This window comes from Tachypleus tridentatus, chromosome 6, assembly GCF_004210375.1.
Source record: "Tachypleus tridentatus isolate NWPU-2018 chromosome 6, ASM421037v1, whole genome shotgun sequence".
Classification (NCBI taxonomy): Eukaryota; Metazoa; Arthropoda; class Merostomata; order Xiphosura; family Limulidae; genus Tachypleus; species Tachypleus tridentatus.
The window spans coordinates 25380358-25405950 of record NC_134830.1 but is presented as its reverse complement, the minus strand read 5'-3'; the positions used below and the strand labels follow the sequence as shown (position 1 = coordinate 25405950).

Genomic DNA, 25593 nt, shown 5'->3' with positions numbered 1-25593 from the left:
GAACCCACTACGAGCTACTTGTACAGGGCGAGCCCTATCTGTCAGCAGACATAGGAACAAACAGAACTATTGAAGGCCAGTCTGGTACGAGCGGGCAGTTTCTCAATTCGAACACTACATCCACAGGTACTGTGAGGAAAGGAAGACCGCGGAAACGGAAGACAACAGGTGGAAGTTAATGGTATGACCACACAAAATATGGGTGAGTTTTAAAAAGGTGCAACTTTCTGATGCACCTCTATATTAATAAACACCGAGATTTGATGTTTAATACACTACAGTTCACATGAAAATAAAGATAACTCACTGTAACACTGAATTTAGTAATTATGTGTGTGCTTTAATATAGAACTTGAAAGTTTAAAAGGACCTTATTTTAAAATTTATTCGTTTTGGTCATATAGCAATAAAATAAGTTTGGAATATGAAGAGCATTTTATGAAAACACTAAAAGACTCTTTGAATAATAGTTAATATGAAATTATAGATTTAGATTGACATGTAAACTAACATTTTCCACCAGTTTTATGAAATATTTTAATGTGCAATACACCAGGGTGCAAGAAAATTTATTTATTTTTAATTTTTTAATTTGCGCAAAGCTACTCGAGGGTTATCTGCCCTTGTTGTCCCTAATTTAGTAGTGTAACACTAGAGGGAAGGCAGCTAGTCATCACCACCCACCGCCAACTTTTGAGCTACTCTTTTACCAACAAATAGTTGCAATGACCATCATATTATAACGCCCCCACGGATGAAAGGGCGAGCATGTTTGGTGCGACAGGGATTTCAACTCGCGACCTTCAGACTAGGAGTTGAACTCCTTAACCCACCTGACCATGCCGGGCCTATGTGAAAATAAGTAAAGTAAATAGTTTATTAGATTTTATATCAGATGTAAACCTGATCGTTTTTAACGTTGTCGTTTATTGTAAATTTTAAGAAGATCAGAAAGCTGCACTACATGTTTTATATTTTATTGTAAAATAGTCTATATCTTTTTTTTTTTATCTTAAACAGGAATTAAACAACTTGGGATGATTTTCTATATTTAGAAGCAAGAAAGACAAGGGTATCTGTTCAAATTCTGTTATATTTAAAAGAAAATTAATAAGAACTGAACACTATTGAAAATTATGAAACCGGTTTTCTAAGTAACCGTAAAACTTGGAAAAGAAAATGAAACAAGTTATTTTAAGAAATATTCATTCATTATTTCACTTCCAGAATCCGAGGGTCGCGGGTTCGAATCCTCATGGCATCAAACATGCTCGCCCTTTCAGCCGTGAGGGCGTTATAATGTGACGTTCAATCCCACTATTCGTTGGTAAAAGAGTAGCCCAAGAGTTGGCTGTGGGTGGTGATGACTAGCTGCTTTCTCTCTACTCTTACACTGCTAAATTAGGGCCGGCTAGCGCAAGTAGCCATCGTGTGGCTTTGCGCCAAATTCAAGAACAAACACTTCCAGAAGGATAATAACGAATAATGTTTCACCATTTATCAACAGTTGTTATGGTGTGAACGCCTTTCGCAAGCTGACTAAGAATGTTTATAATTACATGTACACTTTTGAAATGTAATTTGAATAAGTCAGTGTTTTAGACATTGTTTGCTTTGCCATGTCATTGTTCTTAATAACAATTTGAATGATCATTTTTGTCAATTATTACAGGTAACCTTAAAGTTTCAGATGACGATAAGCTTATGAAAAATTCTGAAAGAGGACTCTAAATTCGTATTTCCTGGTAAAAACAAAATCATTAGAAAGGAATATTGACTAATGCATATTAATACATCACTTTTACCAACTCCCAAAATGTGAAAAAATAGTCTCACATCTGTTAGACATAAAATCAATGCTTTAGATATTTCTATTTAAAAATAAAACCTGACCTTCCTATTTGAACAAACCATTTTGCTAGTTCAGGAAAACATTATGATAACCCGTGTAGATAAATGTAGATGCAATTTTTGCTAAAAACAAAAACCAACAGTAATTATATTTTAAATGGTTTAAACAAAGATAGCAAAAACTGAATTTCCATTTTGTCGTAAAATTCGTAATAGTTAAATATGTTTTTCTTTAGACTACTCGAAACGCATGAAACTCCTGTAAGGTTCAGATTTGTTCCCCCCTTAGACAGCGGTGTGTCTTAGGATTTACAGCGCTAAAATCAGGACCGTAGGTGGACACAGCAGATAGCCCGATGTGGTTTTGCTGTAAGAAAATTACACATATGTACACACGCATTCGTAGTTATTACCTGTTCGGTAAAACTACTGATAAACCATTTGGTTTACTATTAATCAAATCTTAATTGGCTTAAAATCAGTACTGACTATTTTTCTAATAAAGTTTACTCGATTATTAACAATGATAACAAGGTACTAGACTTCTTCAAATATTCACCTATTACTAATAATTATTTGCCTATTTCCTTTGACTTTACTACTCTTTCAACGAAGACACCTTTTCAGCCTTCAAACTTCTTTTTGATCAGATCTTTAACTGAAGAAATTGTTTTTTAGTTACTGTATTTAATAATTTAATCACGTTTAACCACAGTATATATACATATATAAACAATTAAAGTTCTGATGGATTCTATTCTTTGAATGCGGAAAATGTTCACCTCTTCTCTTAAGAGCACTTGCTCATCTCACTGTCACAAACTCTGAATGAGTACTGCTTCACTCGTTACATAGACGATCAAATTTCTTTTAACAATCCGGCTTGGAATGAACTTTCTCTTCTATTTACTCAGTGGAACTTGATATGACCAATGAAACGACAACTTCTTGTCTCATCCTTGACCTAGATATCTCGTTTACCAGTGGCAAACTAAACGTAAACATTTATGATAAAGCAACAACTTATAACTAACTCCCTGTATACAGTTTTCCTTCTGTTAATAGGGCGATCACATAGAGTTTGCTTGAAGGTTTATTACTTCATTATAAAAAAGGATTTATGTTTGTGCGTAGCAAGACTGAATACCTTTTTAGTCTGCGTTAAATAATTAACTGAAAAACTTAAAATTTAATGTTTATCGCTTTACAAACATAATCCATACCTACAGACTATTTTTCAATAAATATAACATTGCACGAAATAACTGTTTGAAATTCCATTCTAAAAGACACAATTTTCACCTGTTCTTTCCTACTCATGAACCTGATGGTGTTCTGTGTGGTTTCAACTGGCATTGTTCACGTTCAAGGACGGTTTTAAAATACTATCACGTGACACTCACTTTCAGTTAATTTTATCAGTGCTATAGTCTTAAGAAGGTATTATCTTATGCTTTTGTACTATTAATTAATGTTGTAATTTTTCTATTCCAATGCAACTAATATACAGGAAAACCAACTTCTGCTCATATTTTTAACTTTCCTTTAAGGAAAAGATGTTTGTTTGTTTTGAATTTCGTGCAAAGCTACACGAGGACTATAGTATGTATCAAACTTTTTACTTTTTCTTGTTCCTGGGCAGAAAGTGTTATTTCACAATAGCTTATGCCTAAAGTAAATGGAGAAAGACCTATTTTTCTCTTCAAACTTTGCTTTTGCGACCAAGGAACGTATAACAAAAACATGATGGGAGACTATATTTGGGGGCTGATACGTGAAAATGATTTACATTACAGTTACAAATTTCTGAAAGACTACTCACTTTTAAACATTTTTGTATAACTTATAAATACATGTAAATCTTGGGTCATATGTTATTTTATTCAGATCTTATGTATATGAAAATGGGCAAATTTGCCCGTTTGTACATAGAAAATAGGTTAATTTCTAAATTTCATTATCCAGGTCACAAAAACAAAGTTTGAAGAGAATAATGGTCATTTTCTGTACTTTTACAACATAAGCAATTAAGAAATAACACATACTATCCAGGAACAAAATTTGTGTTACATGGTGCTGTTTGCATTAGCCGTCCCTAATTTAGCAATGTAAGTCATCACCACCCACTGCCAACTCTTTAGGATTTATTATACCATCGAACAGTAGAATTGATCGTCACATAATACCGCCTCCACGGCTGAAAGGGCGAGCATTGTTTGGTGTGATGGGGATTCGAACCCGCAACACTTCAGATCACGAGTCGAGTGACTTAACCACTTGGCCATGCCTGGCCTCAAGGGAAAATTATGCGATGCTTTTGATTATACGTGGTTGAGAACATAATCTATTTTATTTATTACTCATATCTTGTATACTGTCCTTTTATTATGTGGATTCTGAAGTATTTATGTTTTTATATTATTATTGGACAACTATCTCCAGGTACCGTTTCCAAGCAGAGCTTCTTAAGGTCTTACACAGAATCTCTCTTCTGCTTAAGACACAAATAATTTCCAATGTTGATACGTTCATCCATTGAGATGGACTCTCCACATAAATCAACCTCTGTTATCCACGGACTCTCATGTCTTCATTTTTTCCGGTTATGAGTAGACTTTAAGTTTCGTCTTTACTCATAACGTAACCTGGAAACTTTAATCATTTATTACTGGTTGCTCTGGACAAAAAACGTTCAATTGAAGTATGACTTGTCCGACGTACCTTCAAGTTGCACCTTAAGAACCACAAGATGCACCTTAGGAACCACAAGATGCACCTTAAGAACCACAAGATGCACCTTAAGAACCACAAGATGCACCTTAGGAGCCACAAGATGCACCTTAAGAACCACGAGATGCACCTTAGGAACCACAAGATGCACCTTAGGAGCCACAAGATGCCCCTTAAGAACCACAAAATGCACCTTAGGAACCACAAGATGCACCTTAAGAACCACGAGATGCACCTTAAGAACCACAACCAAATTGTTTCAGTTCTCTTTTCCATACTTTGCGATATTGTTCAACGTTCTGGTGCATATGTGAAAATTACTATAACATGATAATTTAAAATTATTCACTCCATTCCCATAGATATTTTACTATTTGTCGGTATCTTTTCGTTATATCATCTTACGTTATCCATCTTCACAGGTAGTTGACTTTATTGACCCCTCGTATCTGTTCCTTATCTGCTTTGACCTACAGTAAAGATCTTATTTCTTGTAATTACCATACATTCTGGTTTTCTATAATTTCTCTTCTGATTCAGCTATTAAAATTGTGTCATCAACAGAAAGCAATTTTTTTCAAAATTTGTATCATCTCTCAGTGGTATAGCGGTATATTTGCGGTGGGAAGAACACAGATAGCCATTTATGTAGTTTTGTGCTTAACACCGACACCATAAACCATCAAATTCTGTCTGTCAATAATCAGTCCTGGTAAGTCGTCAATCTCCCTGAAGATTTTCTCACTGTACAAAGTAACAAGTCAGGTGGAGTACACAACCTTGCCTCACGCATCTCTTAATTTGAAATCATTTAATTAATTTTCTATCTTTACTACTGCTGTTTGGCCTATTAAAGGTTTCTTGAAACTCTTGAATCTTTATCACCAGTTTCCAGTTCTTCTGACATTTTCATTAACTCCACATACTTGACTCTATCAAAAGCTTCAGTACAATCAATAAAACACAAGAAAAGGTCTTTCTTCATTTCTAGTATCCTCTCCAAATGCATTCGTACCATAAAGATGACATTTCTTGTACCACGATCATCAGTAAAACCACACCAAACTTTTGCAATGTCCAGTCATATTCTACTTCTAGGTTTCATCATCAACACTTTCAATAGAATCTTTGCCACCTGGTTCATTAAAATGCTGGTTCGATGGTGTTCACGTTCAAAAACTTCAGGCCTTTTGAGGATCTCAGTAAAGATTGATTTATAGGATTCCTTATGTATTTCGCCACTTTTATAACTTATTGATAATATTTGTTAACTTTTCTGTACCAAACTCTTCCATATATTTTATTTGTTCTACTGCAGTTTCAGTCATTTTGATATGTTTCCTTCATTTTCAATTTCTTGAAGACAGTTTTTTTTTAATTTCAACTAAACACCTTTTTTAATAAGATCCTTTTTCATTTAAATGTGTAATCGAACTTCTTTGTCGCTTTTGACTTTTAAGTATCCTCAACTTTATCTTGATGGTACATACTACACGGACATGGTCACTCCTGTAGTCAACAGTTGGTGAACTTAAGATTTCTGTAGTACATTCTTGAATGTTCTATTAGTGTTGATATGATAAAGTTGGTATAAAACATTATATCCGAAACACTTTCTTGTGTAACTTTCTTCTCGGGTGATGCTCAAAACATCTTTTCTCGATGACTTTTCCATTTGCAAAACACCAATCAGTTAGTTATTCTTCTCTTACCAAACCCTTTTCCCTAGTGGCTCAGCGGTATGTCTGTGGACTTACAACGCTAAAAATCGGGTTTCAATACCCGTGGTGGGCAGAGCACAGATAGCCTTGTGTAGTTGTTGTGCTTAATTCAAAACAAGAGCAACTACTACCAAACCCGTGTGCTCAACAATATTATCTCCCTGCTCACAAACAACTTTAGATCTTCCATCACTGCGACCACTTCTCGCGGTTTACGTTATTTTTTCGCTTTATCTAGGTCTTCAATGTCTTCTCCCTCGTTTTGAAGTGTCGGTGGATCGATTTATATTATTACATTGTTGAAAAGTTTCGCCTTTATTTTAACAAGCGTCATTGTATTAGGCGTTGCCCAAAACGCTTGCAAAAACGTTAAGGTTTCTTTGTCCAAAGTCAACCAAACTCCATTTTCGTATCATCTGACGTTTTGAATAAAATATCTTTATACCTTTCCAACGTACTTCACATTAACCTAGAATATTGTTCTTTAATCTGTTCATCTCATGCTTCACATTAAACAGTTTTCCAGTTAGGTGTAAAATTCTCACATTCCACACTGCCATTTTGACTGCTCTCTTCTGGATACAGACAGTAGCAAGCTGACAGCAGGAGTCACACATAACTTTTCTTACTGGACGAGTTGCCATTTCTCTCAGGGACACCTCCTCACGCCGTTGTAATATTTCATTGATTATGTTTGATAAAATACTGCAGTAGGTTACTAGGTTGCAGCAGGTTTCCTTTGTTATTATGCCAGTTGCACCAAGCTTCCAATAAAGGAAATTATCCACAGTATTGCACTCCAAACAGCTTCAACTGTAATCTGGTAAGTGAGGTTAACACGTACTACGCCTAACCTTAGGTCGACCTAGAGACTACAGTAGTTACAAAGTACTTGTCTCACTGTTAGTCCTTCTGCTAAATGCAACTTAACTTCACACTCAGAACCAATGGGACAAGTACTTTCTCATAATTGGCTTTAGACTGTGAATGTATCTTTAAGTTCAGTCTTTTATGGGTTCAAGCACATCTGAACCTGGTCCACTAATGATTTCAGTTTTGTTTACCTGTTGTTGTACAGTGAGCTCTTGCGTTAGTGTACAATTGAAGGAATGGACTATTTTCACGGCTTTTTGAATGTTAGCGCGCAATTATACACTGATTGTGACTCTACAAGTTTTTGAAATTCGCTTGTATTTCTGTATGCTTTGTCTTTAGGTTTATTTAGATTCATTTTAAGATTTAATATTTTCACTCCGTTGTTTTATGGTTGCTGACGACTTTCGTTCTCGTTCACGTGAGGATGTTAAATTTTCAATTTTCATCTTCATTACCGTACATATACGTCAACTGTCTTACTGATACTTCGTATATGATACTAGTTGACTGAAACGAAGGGCCCGGCATGGCCAAGCGCGTAAGGCACGCGACTCGTGATCAGAGGGTCGCGGGTTCGCGCCCGCGTCGCGCTAAACATGCTCACCCTCCCAGCCGTGGGGGCGTTATAATGTTACGGTCAATCCCACTTTTCGTTGGTAAAAGAGTAGCCCAAGAGTTGGCGGTGGGTGGTGATGACTAGCTGCCTTCCCTCTAGTCTTACACTTCTAAATTAGGGACGGCTAGCACAGATAGCCCTCGAGTAGCTTTGTGCGAAATTCCAAAACAAACAAACAAACTGAAACGAAGAAATATTATTTGTGAAAATGTACTTTATACAAAATAAATTAAACTAACTATATAAAAATATATTTTATCAAAGTTAAACTTGCTTTCAAATGCATAGAGAAAATTAAATGCCATATTGACTCAATCACTATGAACTTGCAAATCGTTTAGCGTATCTTAAATTATAAATATAATTTATCCACACTCGTGTATGTATGTGTATAAAACAAATTTTTTGCAATAAATTTGAACCTGAACGATTAACTAAAATAAAAGTTTTTATTTTTAAACGATGCTGAAAATACGTTCGGGAGCCAGTGAAGCTAAGAGTTAACGTATTTAGTAGTATAATGGACGATAATTCGTACTTTTTACCGTTACTACACACAAACCTTAGTTTGATAGATACTGATTACATAAAACAAATACTCTCGATCAAATAATCTTAGAGTTTCCGCATTTCCAAACGACTTAAAATAAAACTATATTATGGCATATCATTATTTAATCGAACATCTTGTGACTTCATCTAAGGAAGGCTAGCCTTTACTTTTAAAGGTAACTCTTATCTGATGCTGACTCTATACTATTGACCGAAACGTTGTAATTATTCAATTCAGAAGTTGCCTTCTGTAAACGTTTCTCTTCTTGGATATTTGAATTCATCGTTTTGTTTAGTAAGCTTTTCACTGAATATTAGTTTCGTTTAGCTTTATTATTTTTTTTTGCTTTGAAAGGCTACATATACAAGTAAAGGCTAACTGCTTATTAACCTGAAGATGACCTAAGAAGGTTGAAACGTTGTTCTCTGATGTATTAGTAAAAGTGTTAATACCCATACCAGCCGTCTTGAGATACATAAGTACGTAAAAAATTCACATAAAAGTACGACTGACTCTGATACCTATTATTATTTTCTAAGTTTGATGTTGCACGTACGGTGTGAAAACATAAAGAGTAAACTTTTAGAAGCTAACGCATCCCGAAAATGACCGAATAACATTTTTAAATCATAGACTGGTGGTGAGTCGACGAAAGTTTATCTTTGTTATGTGTAAAGTAAGAATGAATAATAGAAGAATGACGGACTTTTATGTTAAACATTCTTTCTTTTACCGCGTTGAAATTGTAGAGACTGGATAAGTAGAGCCTTCGGATGGTTCTGGTTTAGTAAAACTACAGAACTCTGGTAACTTGGTCTTCGGATAGTTCTGTTTTGTTGCAATATATAAACTGATAATTAGGGTTTTTGTATAGTTCTGTTCTACTAATTATATAAGCTGGATAACTAAGGTCTTGGGTGGTTCTATGTTAAATATTCATGACTGTTTCAATTTAGGTTTAATGTGAGTGTTATGATTTGATTTAGATAGTTTATATAGTGCAAGTGTTAAACTCAGTCACTTTGAGAAGCGATATTTTATTGTAAGTTTGTTTATGTAACTGTTCCCGAGCCGTACGTTGCGTAGTTCGCTAGTTATGAATTGGTGATTCTTATACTGTTGCATCATGTTACAAAGACTTTCTAATTGTTTCTTTTTCTTTTTGTTTTAATTGAGTATTATTCCATCACAAAATCTCTTAATGTGTGACAAGCTCTAGTTCTCTGTCGGGCTATAAATACGCGCCCAAAAATATAGTTCGATATATAAGTAGATAAATCTTAGCCGAGTGATTTTGAGTTAGCCGTAAATAGCGTACTGCGACAGTTTTTAAAGTTACGTTATCACAAATTATATCGTAATAACAGAAAAGAGAAAAATAATTTGTCGTGTCAGTTGTGTTTTAAAGTAATTGAATCAGTCAATGTGGACTTTGACGAAAAAAAAAGAGACAATATAAATAATTGAATACAGCTGTGATAACCAACAATGTAATGAACATTTGTATATACATTTGACCTGTTTTAATATATTATTTCAAAAGAAGTAAACTGTGCTATGAATATTTATTGTTAAAATTTACCACCAACAAGTCACAAACACCTTTGTAAAGAATCCAGTTATTAACATGTAAGGACTGGTTTCGGGTGATTATGTTTAAGTAAAACTATATAACTAAGGCTTTGGCGTGGCTCTGTTTAAGGAAAACTAGAAACTGAATAATTTGGGTCTTCGGGCGGTTCTGCGTTTTGTATTAAATCACGTATATAATGACGTCAAACTAATTATTTACTATCTCAACCTGTGTCAACGCCAGACAAATTGAAGATTGTTTATCAAGTATTATTGTTTAGTTTCTCAGATGCGTAGTTTACAGTAGTATTGTTCACATAATTTAAGATAGATATTTTTTGTTCAATAGTATTGTTCACTTCATTTAATAGAGATAATGTTATGTAAATAGCTGTGTAATAACAGATTTTTTCTGCAAATATTAAACAAATGTAAACAGTCACGATAAATACATAGACCGTCAATAGATTTTTATTGTACTCACTGTCCATAAGAAGGGTGTATGCTATGTCACAAGATTAATAGAAGATTTTATGTTGAACATCTAAAGACTAGATTCGCTTAGTAAATCCTTGAAAGTATTTTCAGCCGTCAATATTTGCACTTTAGTAAAATTAAGAAGAGTGAGAAAGATAAACAACGGAGGTTCAATATGATGTATAATTATACAATAATGGTAAAACATTAAGAGAGTGGTATAAATAAACACTACTGGTAAAACATGAGGAGAGTGATAGAAATAAACACTACTAATAAAACACTAGAAAAGTGTATAAATAAACAACACTTGTAAAACGTGGTGGGAGTGGTAGAAGTAAATGATACTAGTAATACATGAGGAGAGTGGTAGAAGTAAATGATACTAGTAATACATGAGGAGAGTGGTAGAAGTAAATGATACTAGTAATACACGAGGAGAGTGGTAGAAGTAAATGATACTAGTAAAACATGAGGAGAGTGGTAGAAGTAAATGACACTGGTAAAACATGAGGAGAGTGGTAGAAGTAAATGACACTGGTAAAACATGAGGAGAGTGGTAGAAGTAAATGATACTGATAAAACATGAGGAGAGTGATAGAAGTAAATGATACTGATAAAACATGAGGAGAGTGATAGAAGTAAATGATACTAGTAAAACATGAGGAGAGTGGTAGAAGTAAATGACACTGGTAAAACATGAGGAGAGTGATAGAAGTAAATGATACTGATAAAACATGAGGAGAGTGATAGAAGTAAATGATACTAGTAAAACATGAGGAGAGTGGTAGAAGTAAATGATACTGATAAAACATGAGGAGAGTGGTAGAAGTAAATGATACTGATAAAACATGAGGAGAGTGGTAGAAGTAAATGATACTAGTAATACATGAGGAGAGTGATAGAAGTAAATGATACTAGTAATACATGAGGAGAGTGATAGAAGTAAATATTACTAGTAATACATGAGGAGAGTGATAAAGTAAATGACACTGGTAAAACATAAGGAGAGTGGTAGAAGTAAATGATACTAGTAATACATGAGGAGAGTGATGAAAGTAAATGATACTAGTAATACATGAGGAGAGTGATAGAAGTAAATGATACTGATAAAACATGAGGAGAGTGGTAGAAGTAAATGATACTAGTAATACATGAGGAGAGTGGTAGAAGTAAATGATACTAGTAATACATGAGGAGAGTGGTAGAAGTAAATGACACTGGTAAAACATGAGGAGAGTGGTAGAAGTAAATGATACTAGTGATACATGAGGAGAGTGGTAGAAGTAAATGACACTGGTAAAACATGAGGAGAGTGATAGAAGTAAATGACACTGGTAAAACATGAGGAGAGTGATAGAAGTAAATGACACTGGTAAAACATGAGGAGAGTGGTAGAAGTAAATGATACTAGTAATACATGAGGAGAGTGATAGAAGTAAATGATACTAGTAATACATGAGGAGAGTGATAGAAGTAAATGATACTAGTAAAACATGAGGAGAGTGGTAGAAGTAAATGATACTAGTAATACATGAGGAGAGTGATAGAAGTAAATGATACTAGTAATACATGAGGAGAGTGATAGAAGTAAATGACACTGGTAAAACATGAGGAGAGTGGTAGAAGTAAATGATACTAGTAATACATGAGGAGAGTGATAGAAGTAAATGATACTAGTAATACATGAGGAGAGTGATAGAAGTAAATGACACTGGTAAAACTTGAGGAGAGCGGTAGAAGTAAATGATACTAGTAATACATGAGGAGAGTGATAGAAGTAAATGATACTAGTAATACATGAGGAGAGTGATAGAAGTAAATGACACTGGTAAAACATGAGGAGAGTGGTAGAAGTAAATGATACTAGTAAAACATGAGGAGAGTGATAGAAGTAAATGATACTGATAAAACATGAGGAGAGTGGTAGAAGTAAATGATACTAGTAATACATGAGGAGAGTGATAGAAGTAAATGATACTAGTAATACATGAGGAGAGTGATAGAAGTAAATGACACTGGTAAAACATGAGGAGAGTGGTAGAAGTAAATGATACTGATAAAACATGAGGAGAGTGGTAGAAGTAAATGATACTGATAAAACATGAGGAGAGTGATAGAAGTAAATGACACTGGTAAAACATGAGGAGAGTGGTAAAGTAAAACACTAGTAAAACATGAGGAGAGTGGTAGAAATAAATGATACTGATAAAACATGAGGAGAGTGGTAGAAGTAAATGATACTGATAAAACATGAGGAGAGTGATAGAAGTAAATGATACAAAGTAAAACATGAGGAGAGTGGTAGAAGTAAATGATACTGATAAAACATGAGGAGAGTGGTAGAAAATAAATGATACTGATAAAACATGAGAGAGTGATAGAAGTAAATGACACTGGTAAAACATGAGGAGAGTGGTAGAAGTAAATGATACTGATAAAACATGAGGAGAGTGGTAGAAAGTAAATGATACTAAATACATGAGGAGAGAGTGATAGAAGTAAATGATACTAGTAATACATGAGGAGAGTGATAGAAGTAAATGACACTGGTAAAACATGAGGAGAGTGGTAGAAGTAAATGATACTGATAAAACATGAGGAGAGTGGTAGAAGTAAATGATACTGATAAAACATGAGGAGAGTGATAAAGTAAATAACACTACTAAAAAACATGAGAGAGTGGTAAAGTAAATGACACTGGTAAAACATGAGGAGAGTGGTAGAAGTAAATGATACTGATAAAACATGAGGAGAGTGGTAGAAGTAAATGATACTGATAAAACATGAGGAGAGTGATAGAAGTAAATGATACTAGTAAAACATGAGGAGAGTGGTAGAAGTAAATGATACTGATAAAACATGAGGAGAGTGGTAGAAGTAAATGATACTGATAAAACATGAGGAGAGTGATAGAAGTAAATGACACTGGTAAAACATGAGGAGAGTGGTAGAAGTAAATGATACTGATAAAACATGAGGAGAGTGATAGAAGTAAATGATACTGATAAAACATGAGGAGAGTGATAGAAGTAAATGACACTGGTAAAACTTGAGGAGACTGGTAGAAGTAAATGATACTGATAAAACATGAGGAGAGTGGTAGAAGTAAATGACACTGGTAAAACTTGAGGAGACTGGTAGAAGTAAATGATACTGATAAAACATGAGGAGAGTGGTAGAAGTAAATGATACTGATAAAACATGAGGAGAGTGGTAGAAGTAAATGATACTAGTAATACATGAGGAGAGTGGTAGAAGTAAATGATACTAGTATAACATGAGGAGAGTGATAGAAGTAAATGACACTGGTAAAACATGAGGAGAGTGATAGAAGTAAAAACAGTATTGGTAAATATGAGAGAGACACAGCAGAAACAACACTGGTAAGCATACGATTTTGTGGACGAATGAAACATCATTTGTTGAGACAGTTCAGCTGTTAGAACAAGTAGCTTGAATGTGAATACAGATGTGACAAACATTGTATGGTCTGATGAAATTTATATCCATAAACATTCACCCTTTACCATTGTCTATTGCTAAAACAGACAGTTTTAGAACTTCTCAGACAGGTTGGCTTTCTGATTACGTCATGTTCACTTAAGATAAATACCAATTGTCCAGAGCACTTTTCACAACTTCTTTAGAAATTGTAACTGTATCATTTTAATTAGTTGAGTTGAACAGTTTACTTCAGTCTTTATGATATTCGCATTTCAAATCATTAAAGGTACATAGTTTTACTGCAGTAAAACTCTCTTTCAGGGTTTGATATCCAGTTTAAGTGTTATAAGATTGAGGTTTGTCTTAAACGCCATAATAGCAGTTTAAATTTAATAAGACTGAAATCCGTCTTTAGCATCATAATAACAAATTGAATTTAGTAAGACTTAGAGAAAACTAATATTCTGAAATAACTTTGTGTAGTCATTCATAACACCAAGTCAAAACGGATTTGATCAAGTTCGCGAAACGATGAAAGAAATCTATCGTTTCTAACGTGATTACATCGATAAATGAAGAATGCTTTTTCACGTCCTTAAAACCATTGTGTTTACTGACTGTAAACTGATATAGTTGTTAAAAATAAATAAATAATTTAAATAAAATGTCTTTCTGAACTACTTTTATGTATAATTTCACAAACGTTTTACTTTGTCTGTCATAACATTAATTATGTTAGTAAAAGAACATACTTGGAGCTTACATTTATCATACACAAATATTTTATTTGTTTTTATTTAGGTTTAGTAGTTTATGAAATAGATCATATGTTAGGCACCCTTCCAAGAAACTGACTGAAATGTAACACTGTGTAACAAAATTTTTACTTTTTCTTGTTCCTGGGCAGAATGTGTTATTTCCCAATTGCTTATGCTAAAAGTGAATGGAAAAGACCTATTTTTTTCCTCAAACTTTGCTTTTGTGACCTGGAAGTGTATAACGAAAACATGATGGGAGACTATATTTGGAGGCTGATACGTGAAAGTGATTTACATCACAGTAGCAAACCTCGAAACACTACTCACTTCTACACATTTTTCTGTAACTTTAGTATAAATACATGTAAATCTTGATTCATATGTTGTTTTATTCAGACCTTATGTAAACGAAAATGTGCAAATTTGCCTGTTTTCACATAGAAAATAGGTTAATCTCTAACTTTTATTATTCAGGTCACAAAAGGAAAGTTTGAAAGAAATAATGGTCATTTTCTGTACTTTTACAACATAAGTAATTAAAAAATATCACATAGTGTAATACATAGCCCAGGCCTCAGACATGAACCAAAAGCAAGATACAACTTTTGAACGATATCTTAATTAAGTGGTAGAACTACATGATAAAAACTTCTGAACGATATCATAGTTAAGTGGTAGAACTACAAGATAAAACTTCTGAACGATATCATAGTTAAGTGGTAGAACTACAAGATAAAAACTTCTGAACGATATTATAGTTAAGTGGTAGAACTACAAGATACAACTTTTGAACGATATCATAGAAAAGTGGTAGAACTACAAGATAAAAACTACTGAACGATATCATAGTTAAGTGGTAGAACTACAAGATACAACTTTTGAACGATATCTTAGTTAAGTGGTAGAACTACAAGATAAAACTTTTGAACGATATCTTAGTTAAGTGGCAGAACTACAAGATAAAACTTTTGAACGGTATCATAGTTAAGTGGTAGAACTACAAGATAAAACTTTTGAACGATATCTTAGTTAAGTGGTAGAACTACAAGATAAAACTTCTGAACGATACCTTAGTTAAGTGGTAGAACTACAAGACAAAACTTTTGAACGATATCATAGTTAAGTGGTAGAACTACAAAATAAAACTTTTGAACGATATCTTAGTTAAGTGGTAGAACTACAAGATAAAACTTCTGAACGATATCATAGTTAAGTGGTAGAACTACAAGACAAAACTTCTGAACGATACCTTAGTTAAGTGATAGAACTACAAGATAAAACTTCTGAACGATATCTTAGTTAAGTGGTAGAACTACAAGATACAACTTCTGAACGATATCTTAGTTAAGTGGTAGAACTACAAGATAAAACTTCTGAACGATATCATAGTTAAGTGGTAGAACTACAAGCCAAAACTTCTGAACGATATCATAGTTAAGTGGTAGAACAACAAGATAAAACTTCTGAACGATATCTTAGTTAAGTGATATAACTACAAGAATGAATTTCCGAACAATAACTAAGCTAAATTATAGAACTTTAAGTTAACTTTACAAATATTTTCTCATTTATACAGTTTGTTTTGAATTTCGCGCAAAGTTACACAAGGTATATTCTAGCCGTCCCTAGTGTGAAAGAGGAAAGTTAGTCATCATCACCCACCTCTAACTCTTGGGCTTCTCTCTCAGGAACGAATAAAGGGTTCGATCGTACATCACAGCGTATCTATGGCTGAAAGGGTGAGTACATTTAGTGCGACGGGGATTCGTACCCGCGACACTCAGATTACGAATCGAGCACCCTCACCACTTGGTCATGCCAGGCCCAATTAAATACTAGAACAACAATAGGATAAAAACTCCGAACACCATCTTAAGAACCAGGCATGACACTATACTTGGGACACCTGAATCACAATCGTTCGGTCGTAGGATCGAATACCGTCTACGAACACGTTCACCACTTCCGTCATGGGAGAGATATAATGTGACGGTCAATCTTACTATTCGTTGGTCAAGAGTATCCTTACAGTTGGCGGCGAGTAGAGAAGATTAGCAGCCCTCCGTCTAGTCTATTACCTCAAATTTACCAAGTCTAGAACAAGTGGCTCTTGTATACTTTCGCGCGAAATTTAAAAACAAAAAAACAAATGATATCTTAGTCAGTTGTTAAAACATTACAGGATAAGACTTCCCAACAATACTTATATTGTGTGGTCGAAACAACAATATGAAACTTACCGTGATGTATTTATTAAGTGATAGAACAATGACAAGGTGATTCTTATCAACGTTTATTTTGTTGTTGTTGTTGTTGGAATGTCAGGCTTAGCATATTTAAAAACTGGATATTTTGCATGACTCGCACGCTTTCTGTGGAATGTAAAAATATTTAATGATATCACTGTAGACGATAAAGGTTTTAACATTCTGTTGTATAAACTTTATATTTATTATTTTGTGGGCGTATGAGATACTTATCCAGTCGTTCATCCCTTTAACTTATTATGTTAACTGCTATACTTAATATATTTGCAAATATATCATCGTTTTGTGTGTCGTTTTTTTTAAGTATTTGAACTGGATATGAAAACACGAATAGTCCATAAAAATGAAACTTGCATATTTTTAAAAAGATCTAACCAGCTTGTTCTTTGGTATGGGCTGCGGATCATACGTTCCACGGTTAGAGGCCTTGAATGTTTTCTGAACATACTTTCTACTTTTAGTTGTAGGCGCATTATAAAAAATTAAAAACAAACAGTATTACCCATTATTTGATTCAAATCAGCTGCTGCCTGATTCCTCGCATCTCGCTAGTAGTTCTATATTAGCGAAGACTATGGCTGAACCCTTCGGGTCCCTGACATATGTTTGGAATAAGACATCGCTGAGATTAAAATAATGAATACTAGTTTGTTATGTTAAATAATTAATTTAGGTGTTAAGTAATGACGTATTATTCTGCTGATATTATTATTTTTGTTATTAAATCAACAAAATTACATAATTTAATTTGACAGAATCGATTTTGTATCGTCAATTTTTATCATTTTCCATATAATTTTATATTGACATTCTGTATTGAAACACGTGATACTAGTTTAACATTAGGCCGTTTTCTTGATATTTTCATGTGCTACCAGTTTACAAATAATTCAACTACACATAATTTCACATTATTACACTAAATTAAAACACATGATATTATATTAGTTACAGTCAGGTTTACAATACCACATTATTTTGAGATAGAAAATAGCTTATATACAGATAGGCTCGCACTGCAATGCTTTACCGATATAGGCATGTGCTTACATACAACTATAACCATCTCATCTTGAATTAGAAATATGTTACCAACTGGTTTGTTTATAGATTCATATTGTTGCACTTAACAAACACGTGTTGCTGAATGTGGGCAGATTTACATAATTGTGCTGTCTTGTGTTTTTTTCTTGTAGCAAAGCCACATCAGAGTATTTGCTGTGTCCACCTAGGGGAATCAAATCCCTGCTTTTAGCGTTTTAAATCCGAAGACTTACTGTTGCACCAGCGGGGGACATGCTGTCTTGAGCTGGACACGTGTTACTAGCCTGTTTGGACAGGTTTATTTTATTAGATCCTGTCAAGATTAACTCTTGTTACTAGAATACTTTACACTACTGAAGATGTCTTTCGTTATCATGTATGTAAGAGATATGTAGGGTTATCCCTCAGATATCTGGTATTACACTATCTTACAGTGGTGTAAATTCACAACTGTGAAGATCTTAGATAGGGACTTGATGTTTGAAAACAGAAGTGAGTTATCACGTATTTGTGGTATTTAGAGTTGCGTTATGACATGCGGAAGAAATACCTAAATTTAAAGAGACCAAGATGGGCGGGCGAATGCAACATGTCTCCTTGAAGCAATTCCGACATGGTCAATTTTGACATCAGAAAAACTGAAAACTGTCTAAATCACTGCTTAGGACCTGCAGAAAGGTATATTGGTACCAGACCCCTTGTAAGTTGGTTGACATACACAATTATAGTTCACGAAAATCTAAATTGTGTTGTTATCGGCGAAAATTTAGAGCAAAGGTAAAAAAAAGTTCGAAGTTGTCTATATTTGTGTTTGGGACCGGCAAAAAGAATTTTTATACAAAATTCTACGTAAATGAGCCGAAACAAAGTTAAGTAATTGATCAAAACACGTAAAATTATGAGTTTAATTTAACCTTTTGACCTCTTAATATGACCAAAATTGGCATGTCCCATATCTTTATAAATACATGTAAGGGACCTATAAAAATATATTTTTACCAAATCCCATGTAAAATGGTCAAAATACGGCCCAGTAATTAACCGAAAACCCAACATTATGTTTTAAAGTGAACTTTGACTCCGTAAAAAGACTCAAAATAGGCAAATCCAACTTTTTTTGTGTCAGTATATAAGGCGCATGAAAAATTATATTTCTGCCAACTGGTTAAGGCGCTCAAATCATAATCTAAGGGTCGCGGGTTCGAATTCCCGTCACACCAAATATGCTCGCCCTTTTAGCCGTGGGGGCGTTATAATGTTTCGGTCAATCTCACTACTCGTTGGTAAAAGAGTAGCCCAAGAGCTTGAGGTGGGTGATGATGACTAGTTGCCTTCTCTCTAGTCTTACACTGCTAAATTAGGGACGGCTAACGCCAATAGCCCTTGAGTAGCTTTGCGCGAATTCGAAACAGACAAATCATTAGAGGTTTGGTTTGGTTTTTTGGAATTTCGCACAAAGCTACTCGAGAGCTATCTGTGCTAGCCGTCCCTAATTTAGCAGTGTAAGACTAGAGGGAAAGCAGCTAGTCATCACCACCCACCGCCAACTCTTGTGCTACTCTTTTTACCAACGAATAGTGGGATTGACCGTCACATTATAACGCTCCCACGGCTGGGAGGGCGAGCATGTTTATGCGACTCGGGCGCGAACCCGCGACCCTCAGATTACGAAGCGCACGCCTTAACGCGCTAGGCCATGCCAGGCCCCAAATCATTAGAGAAACACGTACGAATTGAATAATAAATTTATTATGTTCATTACTAGACTAAATGACAGTTTTGATGGGTTGTTTTCATCTGACCAGAAACTGGTTTTAAAAACAACTCTTCATGTTGCTGTTCACGTAACGAACAGCAAATTAATAACAAATAATGGTGCTCCGTTTAATGTGTGTCTGTACACAACAGGTGATTTGTTATCTGTTTACCTGAAGAACTGTTTACCGTTTGTGAACATGAAAACTAGTATTAGTGAGCTTGAAAATCTTTTGTTTGTGGTCATGATAACTGTTTCTCTTCCTCAACTTGCCTGATTTGTTTGTGGTCATGATAACTGTTTCTCTTCCTCAACTTGCCTGATTTGTTTGTGATCATGATAACTGTTTCTCTTCAATCAACTTGCATGATTTGTTTGTGGTCATGATAACTGTTTCTCTTCCTCAACTTGCCTGATTTGTTTGTGATCATGATAACTGTTTCTCTTCAATCAACTTGCATGATTTGTTTGTGGTCATGATAACTGTTTCTCTTCCTCAACTTGTCTGATTTGTTTGTGGACACGATAACTGTTTCTCTTCCTCAACTTGCCTGATTTGTTTGTGGTCATGATAACTGTTTCTCTTCCTCAACTTGCCTGATTTGTTTGTGGTCATTATAACTGTTTCTCTTCCTCAACTTGCATGATTTGTTTGTGGTCATGATAACTGTTTCTCTTCCTCAACTTGCCTGATTTGTTTGTGGTCATGATACCTGTTTATCTTCCTCAACTTGCCTGATTTGTTTGTGGTCATGATAACTGTTTCTCTTCCTCAACTTGCCTGATTTGTTTGTGGTCATGATAACTGTTTCTCTTCCTCAACTTGCCTGATTTGTTTGTGGTCATGATAACTGTTTCTCTTCCTCAACTTGCATGATTTGTTTGTGGTCATGATAACTGTTTCTCTTTCTCAACTTGCCTGATTTGTTTGTGGTCATGATAACTGTTTCTCTTCCTCAACTTGCATGATTTGTTTGTGGTCATGATAACTGTTTCTCTTCCTCAACTTGCATGATTTGTTTGTGGTCATGATAACTGTTTCTCTTCCTCAACTTGCCTGATTTGTTTGTGGTCACGATAACTGTTTCTCTTCCTCAACTTGCCTGATTTGTTTGTGATCATGATAACTGTTTCTCTTTCTCAACTTGCCTGATTTGTTTGTGGTCAAGATAACTGTTTCTCTTCCTCAACTTGCCTGATTTGTTTGTGGTCATGACAACTGTTTCTCTTCCTCAACTTGCCTGATTTGTTTGTGGTCATGATAACTGTTTCTCTTTCTCAACTTTCCTGATTGTCGTTACTTTCTAAACCATTTCTCACTCCAGTCTTCAATGTTGTAGACCAAACATGATGTTCATTTATTGGTTATTATTTTATTACCCATATAATATTAACATTTCTTAAATCTCAGGGCCAGCATGGCTAGGTGGGTAAGATGCTCGACTCGTAATCTGAAGGCCGCGGGTTTTAATCCACGTCACACCAAACATGATGGTCGCCTTTTCAGCCGTGGAGGCGTTATTATGTTTTGGTTAATCCCACTATTCGTTGGTAAAAGAGTAGCCCAAGAGTTGGGTGGTGATGATTAGCTGCCTTTCTTCTAGTCTTACACTGCTAAATTAGGGACGGCTAACGCAAATAGCCCTCGTGTAGCTTTGCGCGAAATTCAAAAAACAAAAACAAACAAAAGACGTATATAAATAGGGTTCCGACTACTGTTGTTAATCCTAGCGGCTTAAAGAATTTTGAATTAAGCGACACGTGTCGTTGGTAATGGATATGACAGACAAAGTGTAGTTGGAATACTCTTATTATACATTCTCCTTATTCTTGAAAATCTATAAGGGACTAGATTAAGAATGAGTGTTTAATGGTTAAATAGGTCCAATACTAATAGCTTAGTAAAAGTAAGATTGTAACCATTGTTCGCCGATTTATCATAGCAGTTATTGTTTTAAAAAATCAAACTCGGAAATTATAAAATTTGATGTGAAAATATTTCATGCTGTTGTAATCGAATTATTAAATTATCAGAAGAAAGTTGTTTTATTTGGTTTTCTTGACAAGCGATTATGAATTCGATTAAAACTTGTATGTACAGCCCTATCATACTAACCAGAACGATTAAACAGTAAGTACTATTTAATCCTATTTCAGTTATGCTTTATCTATGTAACATCAATTTAAATAACGAAACTTTGTGGTTTAGGCCCTTTGTTTACTGACCAGTCGGGCTGTAATCTCCACATTCCACCTCTTGATGCTGGTGTACCCAATCAGAATGCCCTATCTCACCCGAACGGACAGCTACGGTCAAAACGTATTCGTACATCATTCAAACACCATCAGTTAAGAACAATGAAGTCCTACTTCGCAATCAATCAGAATCCAGATGCTAAAGACCTGAAACAATTGGCTCAAAAGACAGATCTTTCAAAACGAGTACTTCAGGTAGAGCTCATGTATTTCTATTTTAAAGTGTCCACTTGTATAATAAAATCGTTATTTTTTTATGAAGTGTATTAATTTTTTTATTAAATAATGCTTTAATATTCCACCTTCTATAAGTAATTGTTTATTGTTTTCATTATTGCTGACGTTACTCTACTAACGTAACTTTGCAAGAGAATATTTAATATAAACAGCATTGTAATTAAAGTTGTTTTTCTTTACATTAGCGCTAAATACAATTAAGGTTCTCAATTGCAGCTTAACTCAGAATAATACTTTGTTTTCTTCGTGTTTAGGTGTGGTTTCAGAATGCCAGAGCAAAATGGCGCAGAAATAACGTAAAACAACAGAACCAACAATCTCAACACCACACACCACAACAACAGCACAATCTGAATGACTGTAGTCCAGGAGCTGTCAGTTCTTTCTCAGAACCTAGCCCCCCAGCCTCAGGTTCGATGAGAACAGAGTCTACACTAGGAGGTGTTCCTCCTCAGATTCCAAAACCTTTATCCTGTGTTGAATACTCGCCCACAGTTTCCCATCATTCTGCGCCTTCTGGAGATTCATTTCCGTTAAACTCATTTCAAGAATTGTTCTAACTCAGTCGTTCTTAATACACTTACAAGAGTTGTTAAATAAAAATGTCTTATCGTTTTTATCAATGTATCTTCAGATCAACGATAGGTTTATGTGTCCTCCGGAAAAAAACAAACAAACTTGGTTATCTCTTTCGTAGTATTCTAAAGAAAATAAATTCTCTGAAAGGGAAACATGTTTGAGTAATATAACATAGTAATATTGGCTTGAAATGAACCGAGATTTCCAATTTGGACGTAACTGCTTGTTTCTAAATCCAAGGAACGACTGAAAAGATGCTCTAGAAACTGTTCGTGTAAATATGATTTTATAAAAAGTCTATTCATATATTTATGTAAATATAATGTAAAACTAAGAATAGAACGGAAAATATTTGATAAGTATGACTTGTTGCTATTTCCTTTGTGGTTAATTGGTGAAGTTGTATATTCATATATATATATGTGTGTGTGTGTTTGTGTAACTATTTATCATTTGAATAGCAGTTGATGATACCTGTAACAACTGAATCTTAAGATACAGTCAGATAATACTTACCACATTAATGCTTTAGTTTTAGAAGTTAAAAAGTTTCATACCTATCGTAAACAATTTGGGACAGGTGTAAGCCGATGGATTTAGAATGCTAAAATTCGGGGTCAGCTTCACACAGTGGACACAGCAGATAGTCCAATGTGGCTTTAGTCTAAATTAAATATAAAATTTATTTTCAGAATATCGAATAAGGGTTTCTAATCACTATCTTAGGAAAATAATATTTCTACTAATAAAGCAAAATTTCTTTCTTTAACTATTCTTCATGTGTTTCAGTGGCACATTTCAATTTTTTATTTCATTTCCTTATTACAAAACTTAAAAGGTTTGTGTATGTATTTCTATAATATTTCTTCTTACTCTTACGAAAGTATAATTTGGATTATAAGAATTTCCTATGAAAGCGCAAATATAGAAAACAGCTATGCGTTTTTGAATAATAGCTAAAATAGATTATTTTTATTAGCTTTTAAAGTATTGCTGAAAATAGATTTTCTAAAACTTAAACAATATTTCTTGATGAAACCTTGTAGAATGGACGGTGTGTTTGTGTGTGTTGTCTTATAGCAAAGCCACATAGGGCTATCTGCTAAGCCCACCGAGGGGATTCGAACCCCTGATTTTAGAGTTGTAAATCCGTAGACATACCGCTGTACTAGCGGAGGGCAGAATGGACGGCAACTGCCTGTTGTAGAGACACAAGTGTAGAGGATGACGTTTCGAAAGTCTTCCGCCTTTCGTCTTCAGGTCAGTGTGTGTGTGTAGGTGTTATCGGTCTTTTATATTGTCCTGGTGGATTGTGGAGAGCGTGTTTTGATTGGTTGGATTATCACTGTTTCTGATTGGAGGAGAGATTTCCTGTAGATTCAACCAACAGCAGCCACAGGTTACTCTCTTCTAATCTGGAATCCTTGTTAATTGAAGGTTTAATATGTTAATATAAGAACAAAGAGTGAGTAACATGTGGCTGTTGTTGGTTGAATCTACAGGAAATCTCTTCTCCAATCAGAAACAATGATAATCCAACCAATCACAACACGCTTTCCACAATTCATCAGGACACTATGAAAGACCGTCAGCACCTATACACACTCTCTTATTTTTCCCCATCACAACATAGCTTGTTCTTCCTGTTCTCCTCTGAATCAACTGGTCTTCATCGCAGCTACATCAAAGTAGCCCCAAGTCGACCACCAGAAATCAACCAAGACATAAAGAAATCAAGCTCTTACTCTACTCTTCAAGATGACTTTATCCTTCACACACGTGTGGTGCTGAAGAGAAACAAAAGTTTCTGAGCGCCTCAGGTTTGCCTTTGGGGTTTCCTCCTCAAAAGTATTTAAAACCTAAACGACTACCAAGTTTTTAATAATAAAACACACACACTCTGGGCACAGGACAAGCAAAACATTCGGCGTCTGTCCTGTGAAAGTGGGATTCCCCCACATCCAAATCTCAGGCATTGGATCTTTAGATCCCAGCCAAGGCAATATTCTTACCAGGCCTCGAATCGTGCCATTTGAGTTGATGTCTAGTCGGCTTTTTGGACTACGGGCTCAAGCCTGGCCTACTTCCCTTGTGCCGCCTTTATCTCGCCCCCCTTTCTCACCCGTCATTTTCATACTGCCCCATCCCACTTCATCACCTTAAACAAGTCAAATAAAATTACAAGAAAACTTCCACGTAAAAGTAAATAATCTATCATGAGCAGAGACGAAGAGGAACCACAACGTTCCTGACCACCCCTGTTGGGGAGAGAATTCCTCAGATTTCTCTCGCTCTAAACTTAACCCCTGCCAAGTTCTTTTGCGTTTGCGTTCACACACACTGACTTGAAGACGAAAAGCGGAAGACTTTCGAAACGTCATCCTCTGTACTTGTGTTTCCACAACAGGCAGTTGCCGTCCATTCTACAAAGTATCATCATGAATACTTTGCCTAAACAATCTGTCAAGGAATATTTATTTCTTATTTTAATAAGTTAACCACGTGTAATGAGATCTAAAACTGGGTATTGTTTTAGTGCTCTCAGATATGTTTTTACATTCATTTACAATTAGTTCTTTCTTAAATTGGTTTTATAAAGTGAAAAGTCTCACTGTTGTGACGTACATAGTATGATTCGTGATGGATGTCCATACGTATATAACATTAGATACCTAGTTTATAAGCATATCAGTATCAATATAAATTCATCACGTGATCAGTTTTCCCACGTTTTTTTCTCTGGGTTTTTCGAGCAGATTACAAGTCTTTAATTTTAATCGCATAACTGTAAGCAAATGTAACTAGGAGTTTCATTTTGTACTGTTGTTGCCTAACAAAAACATGTGCTGTTGT

At 34.8% G+C, this 25593-nt stretch overlaps 1 protein-coding gene across 1 annotated transcript; it reads left to right on the top strand.

The window, feature by feature from the left end:
- Positions 1 to 25593, top strand: LOC143252115 (LIM/homeobox protein Awh-like). Its single transcript, XM_076503783.1, has 3 exons — positions 1 to 202; positions 21878 to 22119; positions 22416 to 25593. The coding sequence occupies exons 1-3, from the start codon at positions 184 to 186 to the stop codon at positions 22719 to 22721; spliced, it is 567 nt and encodes a 188-aa protein (XP_076359898.1). The 5' UTR covers positions 1 to 183; the 3' UTR covers positions 22722 to 25593.